The sequence below is a fragment of the Monomorium pharaonis genome, chromosome 10 (genome assembly GCF_013373865.1).
Source record: "Monomorium pharaonis isolate MP-MQ-018 chromosome 10, ASM1337386v2, whole genome shotgun sequence".
In the NCBI taxonomy this organism is placed as follows: Eukaryota; Metazoa; Arthropoda; class Insecta; order Hymenoptera; family Formicidae; genus Monomorium; species Monomorium pharaonis.
The window spans coordinates 19,303,859-19,322,527 of NC_050476.1; the positions used below are offsets into that span (position 1 = coordinate 19,303,859).

The window sequence follows — 18,669 nt, forward strand, 5'->3', positions numbered from 1 at the left end:
AATGAAATAATGAAATATTTTTTTATTGAATGAATTCGAATTCATTCTTTTTCCTTTTTTCTCTCTCTCTTTCTTTCTCTCTCTTGAGTTTTTCTTCTTGGCCCTTGCGCAAAGTACTTGAGTCTCTATCATTGCCAGTGTTTCAATTCATTTATCTCGCATATTGCGCTGTTAGACTGGAATTATTCCATAGCGATAACCCTTACACAGCAGCGGCACGCTACTGCAATGGGTTAATATCACGGGGTAGATACGTTATCTTTATTGATCATCAATTACGTCGGCAGCGTCTTTAGCGAGCTAAGGAGCAGTGCAATTAGATAATACGTTATCTCGTTCGTTATCTCGCTCTCGGCAATGGCTTTTAATTCGTTCGAGTGGCCTGAGAATGCGATAGCGGATTTATCGGATCGACCCCCATTCCTGTAAGGAGGAAAGGGCACCCGGCTTCGTGGATAATATCGCGGAAGTGCGCGATACTCTTTCACGTCGGCTCAGAAATTGGATACCGCCGCGCCGGTTTCGTATAACAATGAGCGCATGTACGCCGCGACTCTATTGAATTTTGGGATAGATCCAAATTGGATCTCACGTATTTAGCATCGTCTAGAGGAGGCAACTGGGTTACGAGCACCTCTCAGGAGCGGGCAAGGCGACGCCCGTCGGTTACCATTTTGACTTTTCAACGCGTTTAAAACTTCGAAGAGACGCGTATCCTCGAAATAATTATAATTAATTCGAGGAATAAAAAAGCGTAGACTCGAGATAGACTTTCGTTTTAGGGCATCATCATAATTTATTTGCGTTAATTGCAATTTTGTTTTGCCTTACTTTTCTTATATTTTAAATTAAAATGGAATATCTTGCTTCTTTATTAATCAGATAACAATCTTTATTACATAAAAGAAAGAATAAAACGATAAAAAAAAGGGGAACGTTTAATGTTCTATGAGGCTTCCGTTTTACGAAAGGGTGGAGTTTGTGCATCAAATTTAAGCAATATCGAAGAATAGCCGTTGTAACGCGTTATAGATTCATTATGCTTTCACTTTATTTCAAAAAGTTGCTATGGCCATCAAAAAAATAGATAAACTCCGGGCTCCGGAAATTCAATATCCGTCACTGACGAATCCGCTGGCATGCACCTGTACTCGTTTAATGACGGCGCATTTTGCCGGAAGTAGCTGCAGCTACGATAATGGCGGATACAAATGACGACCTGGTTGTTTTCCTCCGATGCAACCCCATTCTCCCCGCCCAACCACCTTGTACTCCACGATGGTCTTTTCGCTCGGTGACTTCCAGCGGAAATGCGCCGACAACTAATTCGACTAGTTATGCCGACTATAATATTCCTGCTCGCGCAGGTCGCTAACTTTATCAACGGGGGGAAATAAAACTTGGTGCTTTAAATCCGATTAATTAATTACATTATTTATTCTTTTTTTTTATTAATTGCGCGTATTGCAGTGCACCGATAATAATGCGTTGCATTGTTGCAGTTGGTCAGATTTATATTTAATCGAAATAGCCATATATTTTTACTTGAAAACACTCAGAGTCGGTTGTTCCAACTTCTTGGTAAACTTACCTATCAGATAAATATATGTTCGTCTTTATTTATTTAAGAAAAGAGATGAAGATAGACACGTGCTTACCTGGTAGGTAAATTTACCAAGAAGTTGGAACAACCGGCCCTTAGAGTGTTTGTTTTATATTTTAGTCGGAAAAAATTTACGTCACATATTTTTTAATGATCCATAATTCATATCTACTTTTTATTTCAACATTTCGAGACCAAATTTATACAATAGAAACAAGTTATGAGTTATATATTCATAATATTGATTTGAAATTATAACTGGAATATACAAAACATAATTAAGTATTTACGTTATAAAAATCAATCAAACATATATGGTAAGCGTTTATATTATAAATTTGAAATGAGTTTTTAAACAAGATTTTGAATGAGATGAAAATTTAAAAAGTATTATAAATTATAAATATTGTTATGATTATACGATAGAAAAAATTTATATTATTTTTATAAATCCTTTTTCATTAAAAAAATACTACATTTATATAATTTTTATATGATATAAGCTAACATGAAAATTTTTTTAAATAATTTTGTAAAAGTAAATACAATATAAATAACTCATGACAGCGATATTTTAAATGTAGCCTTATTTTAAAATTTTTAAATTATTATAAAATGGATAGATTTCGATTTTTAGCAGTTTCCCTCTTTCTTTCTCTTTTATGAATCTTTTTCAAATACACGAATTTAATGAAAATATGTAACAGTTTTATTAGTTTCTTCCGTTTTGTTTTAAATATTTCCTTTTAGTTCTTCTTTTCAAAATAATGCGCAAATGTATATAGAAGTCGAATGACTGTTTCTGGCTTAATATAATCTTTAATGTTGTACATTATTATTTAGACCTACCTTTTCTATAATGACATTTTACTCACGTTCAGCAGTTTATCCTCGCAGATAGAAATATTAACAACTAAATTTGTTCCGACAAGGAATTACGATAGCATAATTGAAAAAATTCCGGATGTGTTCTCACAGAGATTTTTGAATGAACACAATATCTCGCAGGTATATTGGACGCTCGGGGGAAAAGGAAATCTTCGATCCTCCACACGGTCGACACAATTCTGCCACTCGTGATACACGACGTGCAGAAAACGAAATATGCATACGCGAAAGGCTGCTGCCGTCCCCGTCCGTTTATCTGCAATTTGCCCGGATAAGCTTTGGCTGTGGACGAGATTTTTTTCTTTCGAACCTTTTTATTACACTTTCAGGAGTAGCAGCCAATTCAATCGTGCTAAATTCCCACGGCGTACACAAAGAGCAATCGCGTAGCGACCTATGCTAATTAATAGGCCATTAGGTAATGATAGCTTGGAGGATGGACAAACTTCACTTAACTCGTGTTCAATCAGAGATTATCCCAGCCGGAGCTTGCAGACGCGTTAAGTGCGCAAATTCCGCGTTTATTTTGAGATTAGCCGCTTCTCAGATTCATCATTTTTATCATGCGCGTAATTTTGCATCTAATTTGTATTTATTAATATTTCATTGTTATTCTTCGTACGACGTTCCTTTTTTTTTCGTACGGAATATTTGAGGTTTGTGACAAAAATCGAATGTGGGAGCTATATTTTCGGAAGTCGGTCTTATTTAATGCTCACAACAAAACATAAAATCCCAAGTTTCAATACTTCGACCGAAAATTTTACCTTTGGAGATTTCACCCCCCGTTTCTACCCGCGCGGAGCAACGTGCTGCGTACGTGGAAAATTACTCCCGTCGCCCGGCGTCGTTTGGTGACTCGTCCGATCCGATGCTTTCCGGGCCACAATCAGTTTCCTGTCAGTACGCAGCATCACGTACGTATTCGCAACGCACATGTATGTGTGCCACGTAGCGTACGTAGCGCATGTCGATCGCGTTGTTTCGGCGACCCGCTTCGGGGATTCTCCCGTATTTCCTCGTGTATTTCGTTACGGGATTATAGCGTCTGTCAGGTACACTAAATTACTTCTCCGCGACTCAGCCCTAAAGTGTATAAGCCTTATTTCGCCTCGCGGCTCCCCGACACGATCTGGGCAGTTCGATCAGTAATTGAATGTCGTTGAGGGCCACTGGAAATACGAAGTCGCGAACATCTGTTCATAAATCACTCACGTCGACTTTCATATCGCTATTTTATTATATTTCTTGTTGCTCATTAACATTTGTATTCCTCTTTATTTGTTTTAATTTGTTGAAATCGAAGTTGGTCGAAAGTAAACACAAGGGAGTAAAGATACATTATTCTACATGGAAGATTTATGGTATATAATAATTAATGGTATTTTATTTTATTCGGTAACAATTCGGCGAATTATAGAAATATATTTATTAAAAACTATATTTCCAGAGAATTATGTGTATGTATATGAAGAAAGTTTTAAAGTAAAAATATGACAAGCAATCTTTACTGTGTTTTTCATCCAATTTTTATAATATTTATACTACACATGATACAATTCTTTGAATTTTTTTCTTATCCGTAGCAATTATTATACGCAGTAATTTTTTATATAAATTTTTTTGTGTATCTTATATAACATAAAGTTACGTCAATTTTTTTATATTTTTTTCATTATAATGAACCCTGGAATAATACGTAAAGATCTTGTCAATTTATAATTATTAATTGTATAAGATTCTATTGGAAAACTTTCCAGATATTCTGATATTTCAGAAAATATTGTACATATGCTGTGACGTTGTAAAATTTTTATTATCTTGAAGAAAGATGTGAGCGCAACGTTACTGTATTTAGTTTTTCTTTGGCCTAAGGCGACAGAAAATCTGCGTGGTTTGCTCTGGCCTGGTTCCAATTTTGAACGTTTTATCTCGAAACAGAAATAAAATATCATTTTGGCTCAGAAATGATACTTAGATTATACGGTTATAAATATAGAGATGTTTCGAAAGCTATTTATATATATATATATATATATATATATATATATATACAGATTTAAACTTATATATGTAAAAAATAAAAACTTTAAAAATATTCTCAATAATGATATATACTTGTATTAAATTGAAAAATTAAACACCGAAATAATAAATAGAACTATATTAATTAAACATATTTTATTATTAATAATATTTTATAAAATTAAATATAATATAAAAATATATTTTCTAGTTATTTTTAGATTTTAATTAGATATAATTAATTGATTTTTATTATTTATATTATTTTTGGAATATCTCGATATCTCTCTCCCGCCATCAAAACTATTATTTGATTTTATTCTTGCTCGTTTATTGCCGATTGATGAGATGTTAATTACAAATTCAATATTACACGAGCAATGTTACAACGTTCCTACATGATGCAATATGAAAATTTAGTAATCCAACGCATAGGATCATTATACAAATGTGAAAAATAAATCAACATTGTTGGAGACGCGCTTTTCTCGCCATAAGCTCAGACCCCATTAAACATTAATTGAGCGCGTAATCCGCCTCGGTAAAAAAAGCGAGTTACATTGGACGGCTATGTAAATTAGCTCATATATCTCGTCGCTCTCATCGATTTCCGGGAGGACGGTCGGATTTATCGGGATTTAGCCGGGGAGGACTATAGTGTCCGCGGAGGCTCGATCGACTTATTGCAGGGAAAGACGGAGCGGCGTGCGAGATTTAACGCGCGCTTATTTACAGTAATGGCGGTCTAATTAACCCGGATTACACGCTCCTCTTTGCGCTGCGCGCGTCCCGCCGTTTATCAAAATAAGGCGGCAGCAACGTCGACGAATTCCAACTACCGCCCACCGTCTTATCCCACGGAATCCCATTTGTAACTCCCCTTTCGCCCGCCTATCCCGCAAGGAGTTTTATTCGTGCGAGCGTCATTCGCGCCGAGATGCAACGACAAATTATCCTGTCGCTCCGTGATGGCACTTCCGCCTGGAAATCCCTGTCGAGTCTAGTTCTTAATGCACCGTCGGAAATAGCAATGACTGTCAAAGACAGGAGCCTCAATCTCTCTTTTCCCGTGAACTTTCCTTGCTCGAGCAAGTAATTTCACTGTGAGGCTACGATTTAATATTAATAATTGTATTATGAACTATAAGCCGCATTACAGGCTTATAACTTCTTACTTATTGGTACGAGTCCGGACCGTCTTGATTTCTAAGACATAAGCGGTATAAAGTAGAAAGGATAAAAGGCAATATTCATTTTTTTTAAGAATATGATATAATCATAATGTTATATGTAACTTTTTTTTAATATTGAGCTAATAAATACAAAGATTTTTGTTACTGTTCTTCAGAAGCATTATCACTACGAGTTTAATATTATTAACAATCGAAAACAGGAATTTCGAACAACATCCGTGAGGTTTATATAAAATACTTTTACAAAAATGTTTTATATTATAAGGGATATCGTTTGTTTTTTACTCAGTTTATAAAATAACAGTTTTCTTAATTTTTAACATTGAAATTTTTATGAAAAGTCTTGTATGTTGAACTAATATCAAACTGTTATTTTTAATCATCAGTTTTCTGCAGTATTTTTCCATCTTTGTCATATGTGTGTGTTTGCTCACAACATTTTATGTTTGTTTTTTTAAACCTGCTTGTCTTCCGCGAAACGTATCGCGCAACAAATGTAAAGAACAAACTATAACTTTTTGACCTGTGCGCTATAAATCATCAAAATTTTCGTTTTTCCGAGATGAATGCTTCAAAAACTTCACAATCAGATAGATACATCTCACCGAGTTGTAGTTCCCTCCTTTTATTTCACGAAAGTAAAGAGTTTGTCCGAGAACAGAGACGCGAGATCTTCACGTTGAAGCTTACGTAGAGAACTTATTGACTCGTTTCGCGCAACCGGCGCGAGATCTCTTGAAAAAGATAAAATTAGATTTGCCTTAAGCTCCTTAACGTAACGGGTAAATTTTTAAGAAATACCTGCGGGTGCTCAAATCTTGTACTTTATTTCGCGGTTTTCCCGCGAGAACTTTGCCCGTTTAAGAAATTAGGATCATCCAGATAATGACGAAATTTATTTTCCCTGTTTAGAAGGCTTGGCATTCTTGGCTTAATAAGCCGGTCCGATACTTTAATTATGCAAAATTAAGTTATTATTGGATAAAAAAAGTTTAAATATTAACAGCAATTTTGAGAAAATATAAGAAAAAAAATTTCTTTTAATTTAGAATACAAAATGAATGATTACGTTTGTTATTAGATATCGACGTAGTTAGAGTTGGTTCGCGACTCTAAGATTTAAGCATATTTAATGTCACATATGTCTGCATAGTAAATATATAGAAGGGAGTGCACAATGTGCGTCTCAAGTTGCATTATCGTTGGCGAACGTTCCTCGAATATGACGGATTTCCCATCCGTCGTGTAAAGCGATGCGGAAATTACTTTTCTTGGGACAAGTTGACACTCGCAAGTAACTTGAGCGTCTCGCGCGCGGTTTGCCGCTTAACCCTCATCCTTTAACGCAAAAGTTAGTAGTTGCGTGCGCACGAAGTTTGAAAAGCCCTCCTGTCGATAAATACGCTCGCCGTGGCTTGAATGATATAACTCACGCGGCAACTTTGTTCCGCTCAAGCACACCGTAAATATGCCTAGTTATGCCGATCGGGTGCTGACCGCGCGGTTCTACCTTTTTTTTTTTTTCCTTGAGAGGTACTGTTCTCCCGGCAGCTCGTAAAACGCTCAAGTGCCATTTCGGCCTGTAAGTCTCATTAAACTTCTCGCGAGGTGAATGAGCGATTTGAGCGCCATAAAAAAGTTGCAAGTTTCGGCATTAGTAAAGTTTCTGGAAAAAGGAGGATAAGAAAATGGGAGAGAAAATCGCAGAGGTGATGGGGAAAGATAGTTAAAAAAAAAAAACAGACGGCTGAATAAAGTAGAACAGTGTTCTCCAACTTATATCGTAAAACATAATTCTATTTCTGTTAGTCCGCGGAATAGAATTAAGAGAATAATGAACGGTAATAGAATAATTGAGAGCTCTGATCAATGAAAACGTAGAGATACAAACTAATAATTAAACCGGCTCGTAGAGGAAAGTAAGAGAAATCTGTAATTCGTCGAATAGTAATAAATAAAGAAATAAATACGTATACGGAATAAAGACATTTCATAAAAATATTTCTCTGCTCGTAAATGCAAAAGGAAAAAAAAGGGGGGCAATAGGAACGAGAGGGAGAGGAAGCGCCGTCGAAGATTACCGGCGCGGTGGATTTCAGTCCTTCACGAGATCCACGATGGATGAGCGATAGCGGGTGGTAAAGCGGTCAAGACGTGTCTGCGAGTCCGATCCGCAACTTCCAACCGTTGCGGCGAAACTATTTCGCCGTTTGCAGTGTTGGAGCGCGATAAATTATCCCGCTTCACTTTCCTCCCCCTCACTTCCTCCCGGTTCTTACCTATCGGCCAGCGGCCACGGCGGTCGAGAAGAAGCGACGAAGTAACTTAACTCCATGACACAGTGCGCGAGCCGGATTGGCCCATCCCACCGCGAATGATGATACATCCTCTCCGAGAAACGTGTAACCGTGCGACACTCTCGGCTATCGGATAAGCGGATAAATCCTTTTTGCCCTTTAGCGAAACTCGCCGCCGCGTATCCCGTAGTCATGAGATGAGACGGCCCCCGGATGGAGCTGGCGTGTACCACTGCACGCGGTCCGCTTGGCGCATCTCCGGGGAAGGAGTTTTCTGGAATATTTACGGGTTGTTGTTGGCGAGAGGAACCGCCGGTTAGTATAATTGAACAATCAAGCGGACGGTGCGCACGTCACGGAAATTAAGTCGCGGGTATTAAAGTTGTGCGCGCGCGCGCAGCGTTAATTTTTACACCCCGACGGAAATCACGCGACACACTTTAATTATCTAATCAATTATAGATGATATGTTTCCTTCGTTCCTAATTTTTTTTTTGTTGTTTTCAGCGCTCTCTCACGCGTTGATCTCGAGGCGAGATGAGAGCCGAGATGAATATTTAGCGCGGAACGCGCGTATACCGCGGAGATGCGCGGACCAAAATATTTCATACCGCGTACCCATCTCCTTAGATTTCCCCACAGAATTTGGGTAACGGTGAGGGAACCTACCACGTTTTTGTTTAAAGTTGAAAATGAGCGCGGGGGCTCTTTCGTGTTCGTATTACAACGGGAATAGAAACGCGGGCAAGTACGCGGGTAAAAGAACCAAACGCTTCGTAAGCGATTGCGCGAAAATGTTGCCTCCGGGTAATAAATTGTTAACGTTGGTATGTACGGGAGATGGCAATCATATTGAAATGCGTAGCTCGCGCGGCGCAGTAATCGACGTACGAGACATTAACGATGAATCTCCTAAATTTTGTGCGCGGTATAGGTTATTCCGGTGAACGGGATTCAATGAGATTTACTGTCATTTGCCGGATATCGTTGACGGGCGACGTGCGATTGCAGCAAATACCTTAATTTCCGAGGCACGGGGGCTATGTGTATGCAAATCATCGTCGAATATTCGGTATATTGCGTTGTATATTTATGCGAAGTACAATTGAGGTTAATATCGCGTCGAAGCTAATAGCATTGCGCTTTTATGACGTAGCTATATGTATAAGCTGTATTGTAATACACGTGATTTTGAGTACACTTTACATCCTATACAGTTGTAGTACTTGCGACAAATATTAACAGCACGTATAGACAAGACTTTGGAAACGATATTTGGATTTATGTAGGGATGTATTACACATGTTTCCAAAATAATGAAGGAATCACTAAAAAATTACAGATTGATCTGTACTGTATTTGAAAATAATACAAAGGTTTGATGGCAATTTTTTAGCCAAATGATGAAAAATGATTTTAATTTGCATGATAATTTATGCAAAGCTTGCGCACTTGAATTGCGTGTACAAAAAATTGACTTTTTGTCTTTTTAAAAAATTAATTTTTTAATAATAAAGTAAATAAACTATACAAATGTGTTATTAAATGAAATATAACGTTATTCACGCATACAGTTTTTTTTAAATATACATATTAACATATTTGTAAGTTTCATTTACTTTTATTATTTCATTAATTTATGTATTTATTATTTTGAATTTAAATTTTATTTTATTTATATATTGTATGTAGCATTTTATTCATATTATTAAGGGTTAATTTGATGGAGCAAATAATGTCCATAATTTACGGCAATTTATTAAAATAATTTCCAAATGAGGTATTAAGTTTTTATCATGTTTTAAATCATAACATTTAAATTTTGTAATAAGTTGACTAGATGCATATTTCCGTGTAATTGTTTTTCATTCTTCACATACAAACGATTACAAACGATCACGGAAAAATAAGATTGGTCTTTTGGAATTAAAATTGCGGATATTTCATCAAATCCTAATGTAGCTGCATGCATCAATGCAACCGCGTATCAAGTTATGTTATTGGTTCGCCTTGCCGGACACGGAAGGTAGAAAAGACTGCACCATATATCAGAGAAATGTATCAGCGTGGTCGTCGATATACGTGCTCTTTTTTTAAAGCGAACAGAATTTCGATAGGGAATTCGGAATGCTTGTATTTTGAGCGCCGCCGACGACTTTCGATAACAATATGCCATACGTTGACGGCTCAGTTACAAATTATGGAGCCTCAAAGCGCGATGCTGCACTTGGCGTCTCGCCAGGCCAGCTTCCATCACACCCGCTAAATTTTTTATGTCCCTTTGCTCACGTCGACCACCGGCGTGGCTCACGCAACGACCGCGAAAATCAATATTCTCGAGATAAAGTATGAGCGTGATTCCGCAGCGCCACGTGCCCCGTCATACACGTCCAAAGACAGTAAATTCTATACAGTAGTGCTCACACACCGCGAAAGAAAAAACAGATTTACTTATTTGTATAATTACTGACAATTTGAAGAAATTGTGGTGTAATACAATTAATTTACTAATGTGTAACGATTCATATTTTTTAAAATTTCATTACATACATCATGTAAAAAAAAACAATCTATTTTTTGTGAAAAAATCTTTTAGAAAATAAATAAAATGTAATATTTTATAAAATAATGTTTACGTTATTTTATTTTTTACCTTTTTTTTAAATAGCAAGTGTTTTAGTTGCAAAGCAATATTTTCTATTAATTATGTTAAATATTTTATATTTATATTATATATTTTATGAATTTAAACGATTGTGTTTAATATTTTTGCTACATGCACTTTATTACAATAATAATAATTTTTATGATTAATATGAAGTTGGCTAAGACTGCATTTGTACGTTGGTTTTTCAAATATTTGATTTTTTAAACTTGCAACGCATCTAAGATTTTTAAACTGAATAATCCTTAGTAATCATCCGACGGAAGGAGAAATTATTCAGAGTAATCTCGGTAACGAAGTTATGGATCTCTGACTTGAGAAACACTGTTCCGCGGAATGTGCCGACTTGGCAAAACGAAAAATTCTCCTCTCCACTCAAACTACTTTACGATCTCCATTGCTGATATTGCGGCAGGATTGTGCCAAAAGTAGCGCGGAAATGTTGACCAAAAAGTGTGGCTATTGAATACGCTGATTTTCAACCAGTTTTAATGTAACATTTTTCATTCTCAATGTCAACGTTTTCTCTATTTATAATAAATTATATCTGTCGTGACTATCGCAGTGATGTGACTATCGAAAGCTCTTATTTATTTATTTATCTTGTCATTATTAACATCCCACAGTAATTAAAATATTTTGTTATGACGGTTAAATGAAAAGCGGAGTAAAAATGATCGTTGTTTACCTCGTCTCTCCTTTTCTCTTTCTCTCTCACCAGAAGAATCATAAAATGTGGCTAGATTCGTTTCTAAGTTCAGCCCGTGTTTAAACCCCGCAGGATTTTATTTCCGGAAACGAGTTTTGGCAAGAGACACGCGAGAGAATGCTAATCGCGATTCAAGAAAGGCAATTCGAGAAAGATACGCCGAGTCTCCTAACTGGCGATTTGACTTCCCCGAAGGAGCGGAGCATACGGTGAAACTCACGATAGCGCACAGCGCGACTCTAAAAGGAAGGGGCGGGGGGAGGAGCTCACTCCAGAGATCACGCTCGTGGAAGAGCGAACCTGTTCGATATCGCGGCACTTTGCACGTAATACTATTACCGGTGGCGCGGTGTTCAAACTGCATTCAGACGGCGGAATAGGGACGAATGCGAACGGAGGGAGGGAGATGATAATCGACCGAAGGGCCATACGGTTATTTTTCGGTTGGAACCGAAAGCGCGCGACTAATAGCAATGACGGTGGCGCGTAATTGTAGGAGTCGAGATAATTAGAAATCTCCAGCGTCCATTGTAGTGATAATGAATACCGCGTGGATGTTGTAAAGAGTCGGATTCGCGATATTCACGCGGAGTAAATGCGATATAAATCGCGTCTTTCTTAATAATGAATTTTTTGGGGGGAGAGGGAATGTTTTTCAACAGGAAAACAGGAACTTAATATTCCAATACAAATGAGAAAGGGGGAAAAAATCATTGTTGGGGACGAAAACGCTTCCGAAAACTTCATTATTATGGTAGGATATTGTGTAAGTATGTAATTAACAATTTATTCATGGGAGTTTTTAATTGAAATACATTTTGTTTATTAGATTATAAATTATAGAATTTATGTGGACTTTAAATTATTTGTACTAATTAGATAGAAAGATAATTAAATTACTAATTAGATCATCAATCAAGTTACGAAGGATAAATTAATTTATTAAGAGAATTGTTTTATTTGAGGAACGTTAAAATAAATCAAATGGGCCAATTATTGTTTATTTTATTCTAATTTTTATATTTTTATGTTCTTATAATTGCATAAATTTAATTCTTTTTTTTATGATTTATGATTTTAATATTTTTTTTGACAAGTTAAGATTTGTTAAAAGTCAGAATCAAATTCAGCAACTTAAAAACTACAGAGAGAAAAACGTATCGTTTTACTCGTCACTCTGAGAGCAAAAAATCGACCTATTTTCCTCATCGTCTTTTGTGAGACAACTTTTGGTTTGCTAGTCTTTGTTGTTTCGATGACTCAATTAATCCTTTTCACGGTTGAGTTTCCATTTAATAATGGGACTCCATTCGATGAATAGTAATCGATAGTAAACAGAAGTATATATCTTAAAACTCGACAAACCGCTGTATCCGCAACTCGATGTCATAAATCATTACGCATAATGTAGCCATCAATTAATTATTCTCGCGCGGTTCAATGGCGTATCTAAAGATAAACCGTGGGAATTCACTGCGGCGCTAATAAAACGTTGCATTGTAAGAACGTTATCGGAAAATCGAATGCTTCTCCTTGGTATAATAGCGCTTGTAGAGTCGCCGGTGAGAGAGTATCCGACCGCAACTTTGCATTACAAACACACACATAGATATGCATGCACATTAATAGCAATCGGTATCGAGAAATCTTTCGTTGCACGGAGATATATTAGAAATTTTACGAGCACGAGGCTAGAAATGCCGAGCAGCTATAGACTGTGATATTTATCGTGTCCTATTATTGCTGGTTTCGCGCACCAGTCATATATAAGGGGTAGTTTACCAGTAGTATAAAACGAACTACTCCCTGGTCGAAGGATACGCGGCATTTTTCATACCGTTTAACATCGCGTTATTCCGCTAGGGAGTTAAACGCCTTATCATCTCTGTCAATATAATTTTTTTTCTTATACATCCGTTTTTTCTCCTTTCTTTTCTCAAAAGAAATCGCGTTCACGCATCGTTCATCAATCCTTGCATACCCGCATACGTTTTTGATATAAGAAGTTTGAAATTTAATTTAACAAAAATATGATTAAAACTTTATTTTTTAAGAGGGTTAGATTGCCGAAAATCTTTGACATTTTTTGTAATGAATTGAATAAATACACGAAATATTGAAGGATATTTATGTAAAAAAAGGAAGGTATATTTTTTATTGACAATGTTTAAGTAAATACGGTAAGTACGATTTTCGAGCAATTTAACTTTTCAGTCTCCTTAATAATAAAAATTAAAATGTTAGAGAATAATAGAATCATCTATATATCGTATACTCACAAGAAAGGTGACAAGTCGAAATTTTCAGATAAAAATCTGTAATTTTTATATTTCCAATAAATTATAAGATATTAATCTCTATTATTTCCAGAGAACAAGCAATTTGATTAACAATTAGCTCTATGTTATTTAATATTGGTTACACATTTAATATTGATGTAAATAATATAATTAAAAATACGCAATTTTTTTTCCTTTCTCCTGAACATTTTTATATTTTTGACATGCAATTTCGCGGGTGTATATGTATATTTCAGTTTGATAATTAAAAATTAATTACTTCCAACGTTTTAACTTGGTAATTGGAAGTTACTTAATATTTAATTCACGATGTGTAATTAGAGTTTGCTCACTATTTGAGTTTAGTAATTGGGAAGCTGTTTTCTTTTCATCAATTTTCAACGCTTTGTTAAGATTCAACTTACGTTTAATACGGCTCGTTTTCGTTGAGGTTTCATCATGTCGCTTCCGACGGATTCTCGTCGGGGTAGTCGCGTTTCATTGACGCATAATAAATGGAAAGGCCGCGTTCTTTAACGCGACAGTGAGTTAAACGCCGAACCGTAAATCGTTTCCCCACTCTGTATAGGAAAAGCGTATCCGGTGCCGTCAAGGCGTTCGCTCATAAATCACGCCGCGCGCACTTGCGGGAGAGCCTCTGAAATCGACGAAAAAAAAAAAAGGAGAAAGAAAAATATCGGACGAAGGAAAAATCGCCTATGGTGCACTGTGCGCAATCGCCGATATCGAGTATATGAGTGATATAACATCCAACAGATGTATGTATCATCTGGATTAATGATAAAACTTCCCAAAGCAATTAAAAGTCTGCTGAAAATGTCGAAAAGCACACACATCGAGAGAAAGAAAAAGTTACAGTAACCATAATGTCACTATAATTTATACTTATTCTTGGACCTATTATTATTATTATTATTATTTAACAATATTATATTAAAGCTCTCATAATATTAGAATACAGAATTATACAGAATATTATTTCATAATATTCTGTACAACTTATAGTTGCCATAATGGAGATTTTAATATAATAAATTGTACCATAAAACAATCACTATAATCTATCATAACTATTATATATATATATGGTTATTATTATCAATATTGTACTATTTAAAAAATGATATTCCTGACTATAATTATTTAATTACTGTGCAATTATAATGCCAAATATTACATTTTTTAATTAGTGCAATTATATTTGAATTGATCATTTGAAACACAATGCAAATCAATTTGTGTTGAAATTGAGGTATTAGGAAATTCAGGATAGCGATAATAAATACACAATTTCCTTCACATATTTCTATTTTGATGAAAAAAATTGATCTCTTTGTTTTTCAAATGATTGATTTATTTATACTACTGATATCGATTAGTTTGCGGTCATTCTCTCCAAGATTGCCGGGATCTGTTATCGTCATCGACGGGTCTGGGATAGATGAATTCCGTCGCAACGTCCGACGCCTTGACTCGATAACGTTGGGCTGCCCGCGCCGATCACATTTAATTTTGATAAAGAAGATTTATAAATATAGGATCGCGCACGATTGGCCGTGGTGCCGTTTCGCCGACGGTAGCGTCGGCTTTTATTTTTCCCAGAAATACGAAATCCAATTCTCGATAAGACTGGCTTACTGACCCCACCCCTCTCTTTCACTTTCAGTCTATTCCTCATATCGCGATCGCACGGCAACTATATCTCTCGCCAACTGCGCTCGAGAATGTCATTCCTACGGAGAAAAACGCGACGGCGGTTTATCTGTAAATGTATGGGATTCTAATCGACAGTATATTTGAGACTTAATGCGAGTCGTTTGCGCGATTGTGAGATGCAAAATTACGTCATTCTTAATACGCGAGGCTGAATCTACAATAGTTCTGAAATTTTGGCGAAAATAACATTCTTACGAAACGACCTAATTCTTTGTAGTCTTAAATTTTTCCACAAAATTAACTCTAAAGGTATAATATGAAAAAAAAAAATCTTATGGTCGATCCAATAAGTAGTGATTACTTTATCTATTTAAAGTGTTAGTGAAAAAATTTCTGAATATACTTTTAAATTTGTAGACAAACGGGGTGTTTGTAGATTTAAAAAAATAAAATCTAGTATAATTTATAATTAATTTTGAAATATTAAGAAATTTTCATGGATGGAAAGCAGTCGGAATACTCATGATTGGATTTTGAGGGTTAAAATTGTTTTTCAAACATTGTTCTCCCTTTTCCTTTCTTCCTCTCGGATTAGCATAGAATTTATCGTGCAGATTTTATGTTTCCGAAGAGGAGAAAAAGGAGTTCTATCATGTTGTGTAGATACGAGGTGTACAAAAGGAAAAGCAGACAATGCGCTTTATTTGTACATACGCGTTATACATACGAATTGAGACTTACATGAATGTACTTGACTGATATCAATACTGAGACATTTTAATTATTTCGATTACACACGGCTGTGTCGGCGAATATGCGTGTACAGTCGCAGGGATATTTCGATGATATTACAAAACTTTTGCAGAATGCACCTTATTCCCCAATGATGCAGCACACATGCAACATTTTAATTAAAATGTTGGACAAACAAATGTTGATATAAATCAAACAGCCCAACGTAGTCAATAACTGGAGTGAAATATATTGGAACATTTTGCACGTTTGCTTGTACACACAATGACCGTGAAGATAATAGTTAATAAATATATATAATAAATTTATGCAATTGATAAATTTAAATATTCACGGTACGAATTTTAATTCGCTAAATAACAATTGGAATAATGGCATTTTTAATTTGACCACCAATTACAAGAGCACACATATATTTATTAGACGCAAGCATTTGTTGCGAGATATTCCGTTCAGTTCACTTTATAAACAGGATAAAATAGAAAAGTAGAAATTTTAATAACTTTTTTAAAATATATAATAATGTACAGTTTTTTATGTTTAAAAATATATTTAAAAGTTTTGCTAGGTACAGAAGAAAATTGTTGTTGGATCATTAAAATATAATAATATGTAAAATGGTAAATTCTGTTAAAAATTGTGACATTCTATGAGCCTGCTTGAGCGTTCTATTAATTATTTTGAGAATCGAACAAAATATCCTTATCAAACATAAATCTAGCTAAATTTTCAGATATTATTAGCAAAACCTTTTATTTCATGTATGTTTGACTATAATTATTTTACTATGCAATTTAAAAGTACAACACATTTTTCTATCAGTGTATATGAAAATAACAAATGTCTCCTCAACGATTGAATCATTAGTAATTGTATATACAAATCTACTAATTACATTCAATCTCAGTATTGCGTCTAACATTTGTAATGATGTTTGCAGGACCTCATGACGAAGAACAAGCAGCGGTATCGATGGCGTTTGCTGGCCTGCGGCATCGTGATTATAATCGTGCTGGCCCTGGTGATCGCAGCGGCGATCCTTCTGACCGGCAGTCCGGATTCCGCCGCGTCTAGAACGAACGGTGCACCAGGCATTTCCCTGGAGGAATGGCTCTCCGGTTCGTTATCCCCCAAGAGCTTCAACGGCACGTGGATCAGCGGTAAGTACACTTATGCGCGCTCTGTTCGCCGCTGCGTGGCGTAAATCCTTCTCGCGCTCCCCGCGAGAAGAAACCGCCGAGGAAAGGGAGGAAAGCGAAAATAAAGTCCCCCTCCTCCCCTCTCTCCGTCGCCGTCGATTTTATTTCCCGCGAATTCGTAAAATGAGCTTCTCTCTTTGACACGCTCGAAGTCTAATTAAGTTCCGTTAATCAAACGGATTTGAAGCGGGAGTAACGCGCGTGGCTTAATACGTTGGACACGGCAAATACGTAGAGGAGCTTGTTTAACGGATATTACGCTCTAGTAGGTGGATTCGTTTCCCCGCGAGTGAAACGAAGTTTACGACGAAAAAGTGCAAATTGAATATGCCAAATCGCGAAATAAAGTTGTGCAAAATAAAGGCTGCCCATTTTTTAATCTATAGAAACGACGTGCATTAGCTTTTGCGGATTACATTACTCTTGAATCGCGCGCAAATATTTTTTAATGCCACATGTCAAATCGACGCTTTTAGTATTCTGAATAAATATTTATCGACTGATTTTCTCTTGTCGTTATATTTTATATTCGCAAAAAAAAAAAAACGGGATTTGCAAAGTGTTCAATTCTATATTATTCAATTGTGCGTTCTGTGTGATCTGAATTTTTAAAAAATTCGTACGCGCCAGCTTTTGTTGGCACACGCTTTTCAATAATAATGAAAGCAATAATAATGATTTCTAATACTTAATAAACAGGAGCTTCGCAGCCCGTAAAAACGCCCGTTCAAATGAGATGCGGACGACATTAAAGGTCGTTTACCGATACGTTAATGTCGGTCATTGTTCGCGTTCACGCGGCGCAAATCTTTCTCCCGGCGCCTCCTCCCATCACCCCTGTAGGTAGGAAGTTTTTCTTTTTTGCGCGCGCGGTTGGTTTCGACATGCGTGCAATTTTCCGGTTTTGCTCGGCGCGATAAAATTATCATATATCATAAATCTCGCGTGAGACAAAAGTCGCCCGGGTGCCCTTTCCGCGGCAGCGGAACGTCAAATTATATCACGTCAAATTATATCACGGACGTATGTCAGGTCACCGCGGATTTTGCCCCCGCCCCCCTCTTTTCCCTCTTTGCATCTCCCGCGCGCTCGGCGAGTAGTACGTAACATCAAAAGAGGATAATAAATGATTCACTCGACGCGTGGACGCGTAAAAGCGGATACATCCGCGTCGACGAATATTTATATCGCCTCCTCTTTTTTTTTTTTTTTATTCGCGCAAATGACGCGCGCGCGACCGCCGGCGCATGAAGTTCAAACTAATTTTATATTTGAGGCGGCGCTGGCCATTCTACTTCATTCGCGGATCCATTTGTTTTTGTTACGGCACGACCGCCGACATCGCTGTCGGCCTATAAATCCTTTCGTCAGGTCGGGAACA

The 18,669-nt window shown here is 36.4% G+C and overlaps 1 protein-coding gene across 12 annotated transcripts in view; it reads left to right on the forward strand.

Moving 5' to 3' along the window:
• Positions 1–18,669, forward strand: part of LOC105835192 (venom dipeptidyl peptidase 4) — a 401,395-nt gene that overhangs the window by 238,247 nt on the left and 144,479 nt on the right. For all 12 annotated transcript variants that reach the window (XM_036292846.1, XM_036292835.1, XM_036292837.1 and 9 more), the window contains one exon: positions 17,030–17,249. In XM_036292846.1, the coding sequence (XP_036148739.1) occupies positions 17,030–17,249 (220 nt within the window). The remainder of the gene's footprint in view (positions 1–17,029; positions 17,250–18,669) is intronic.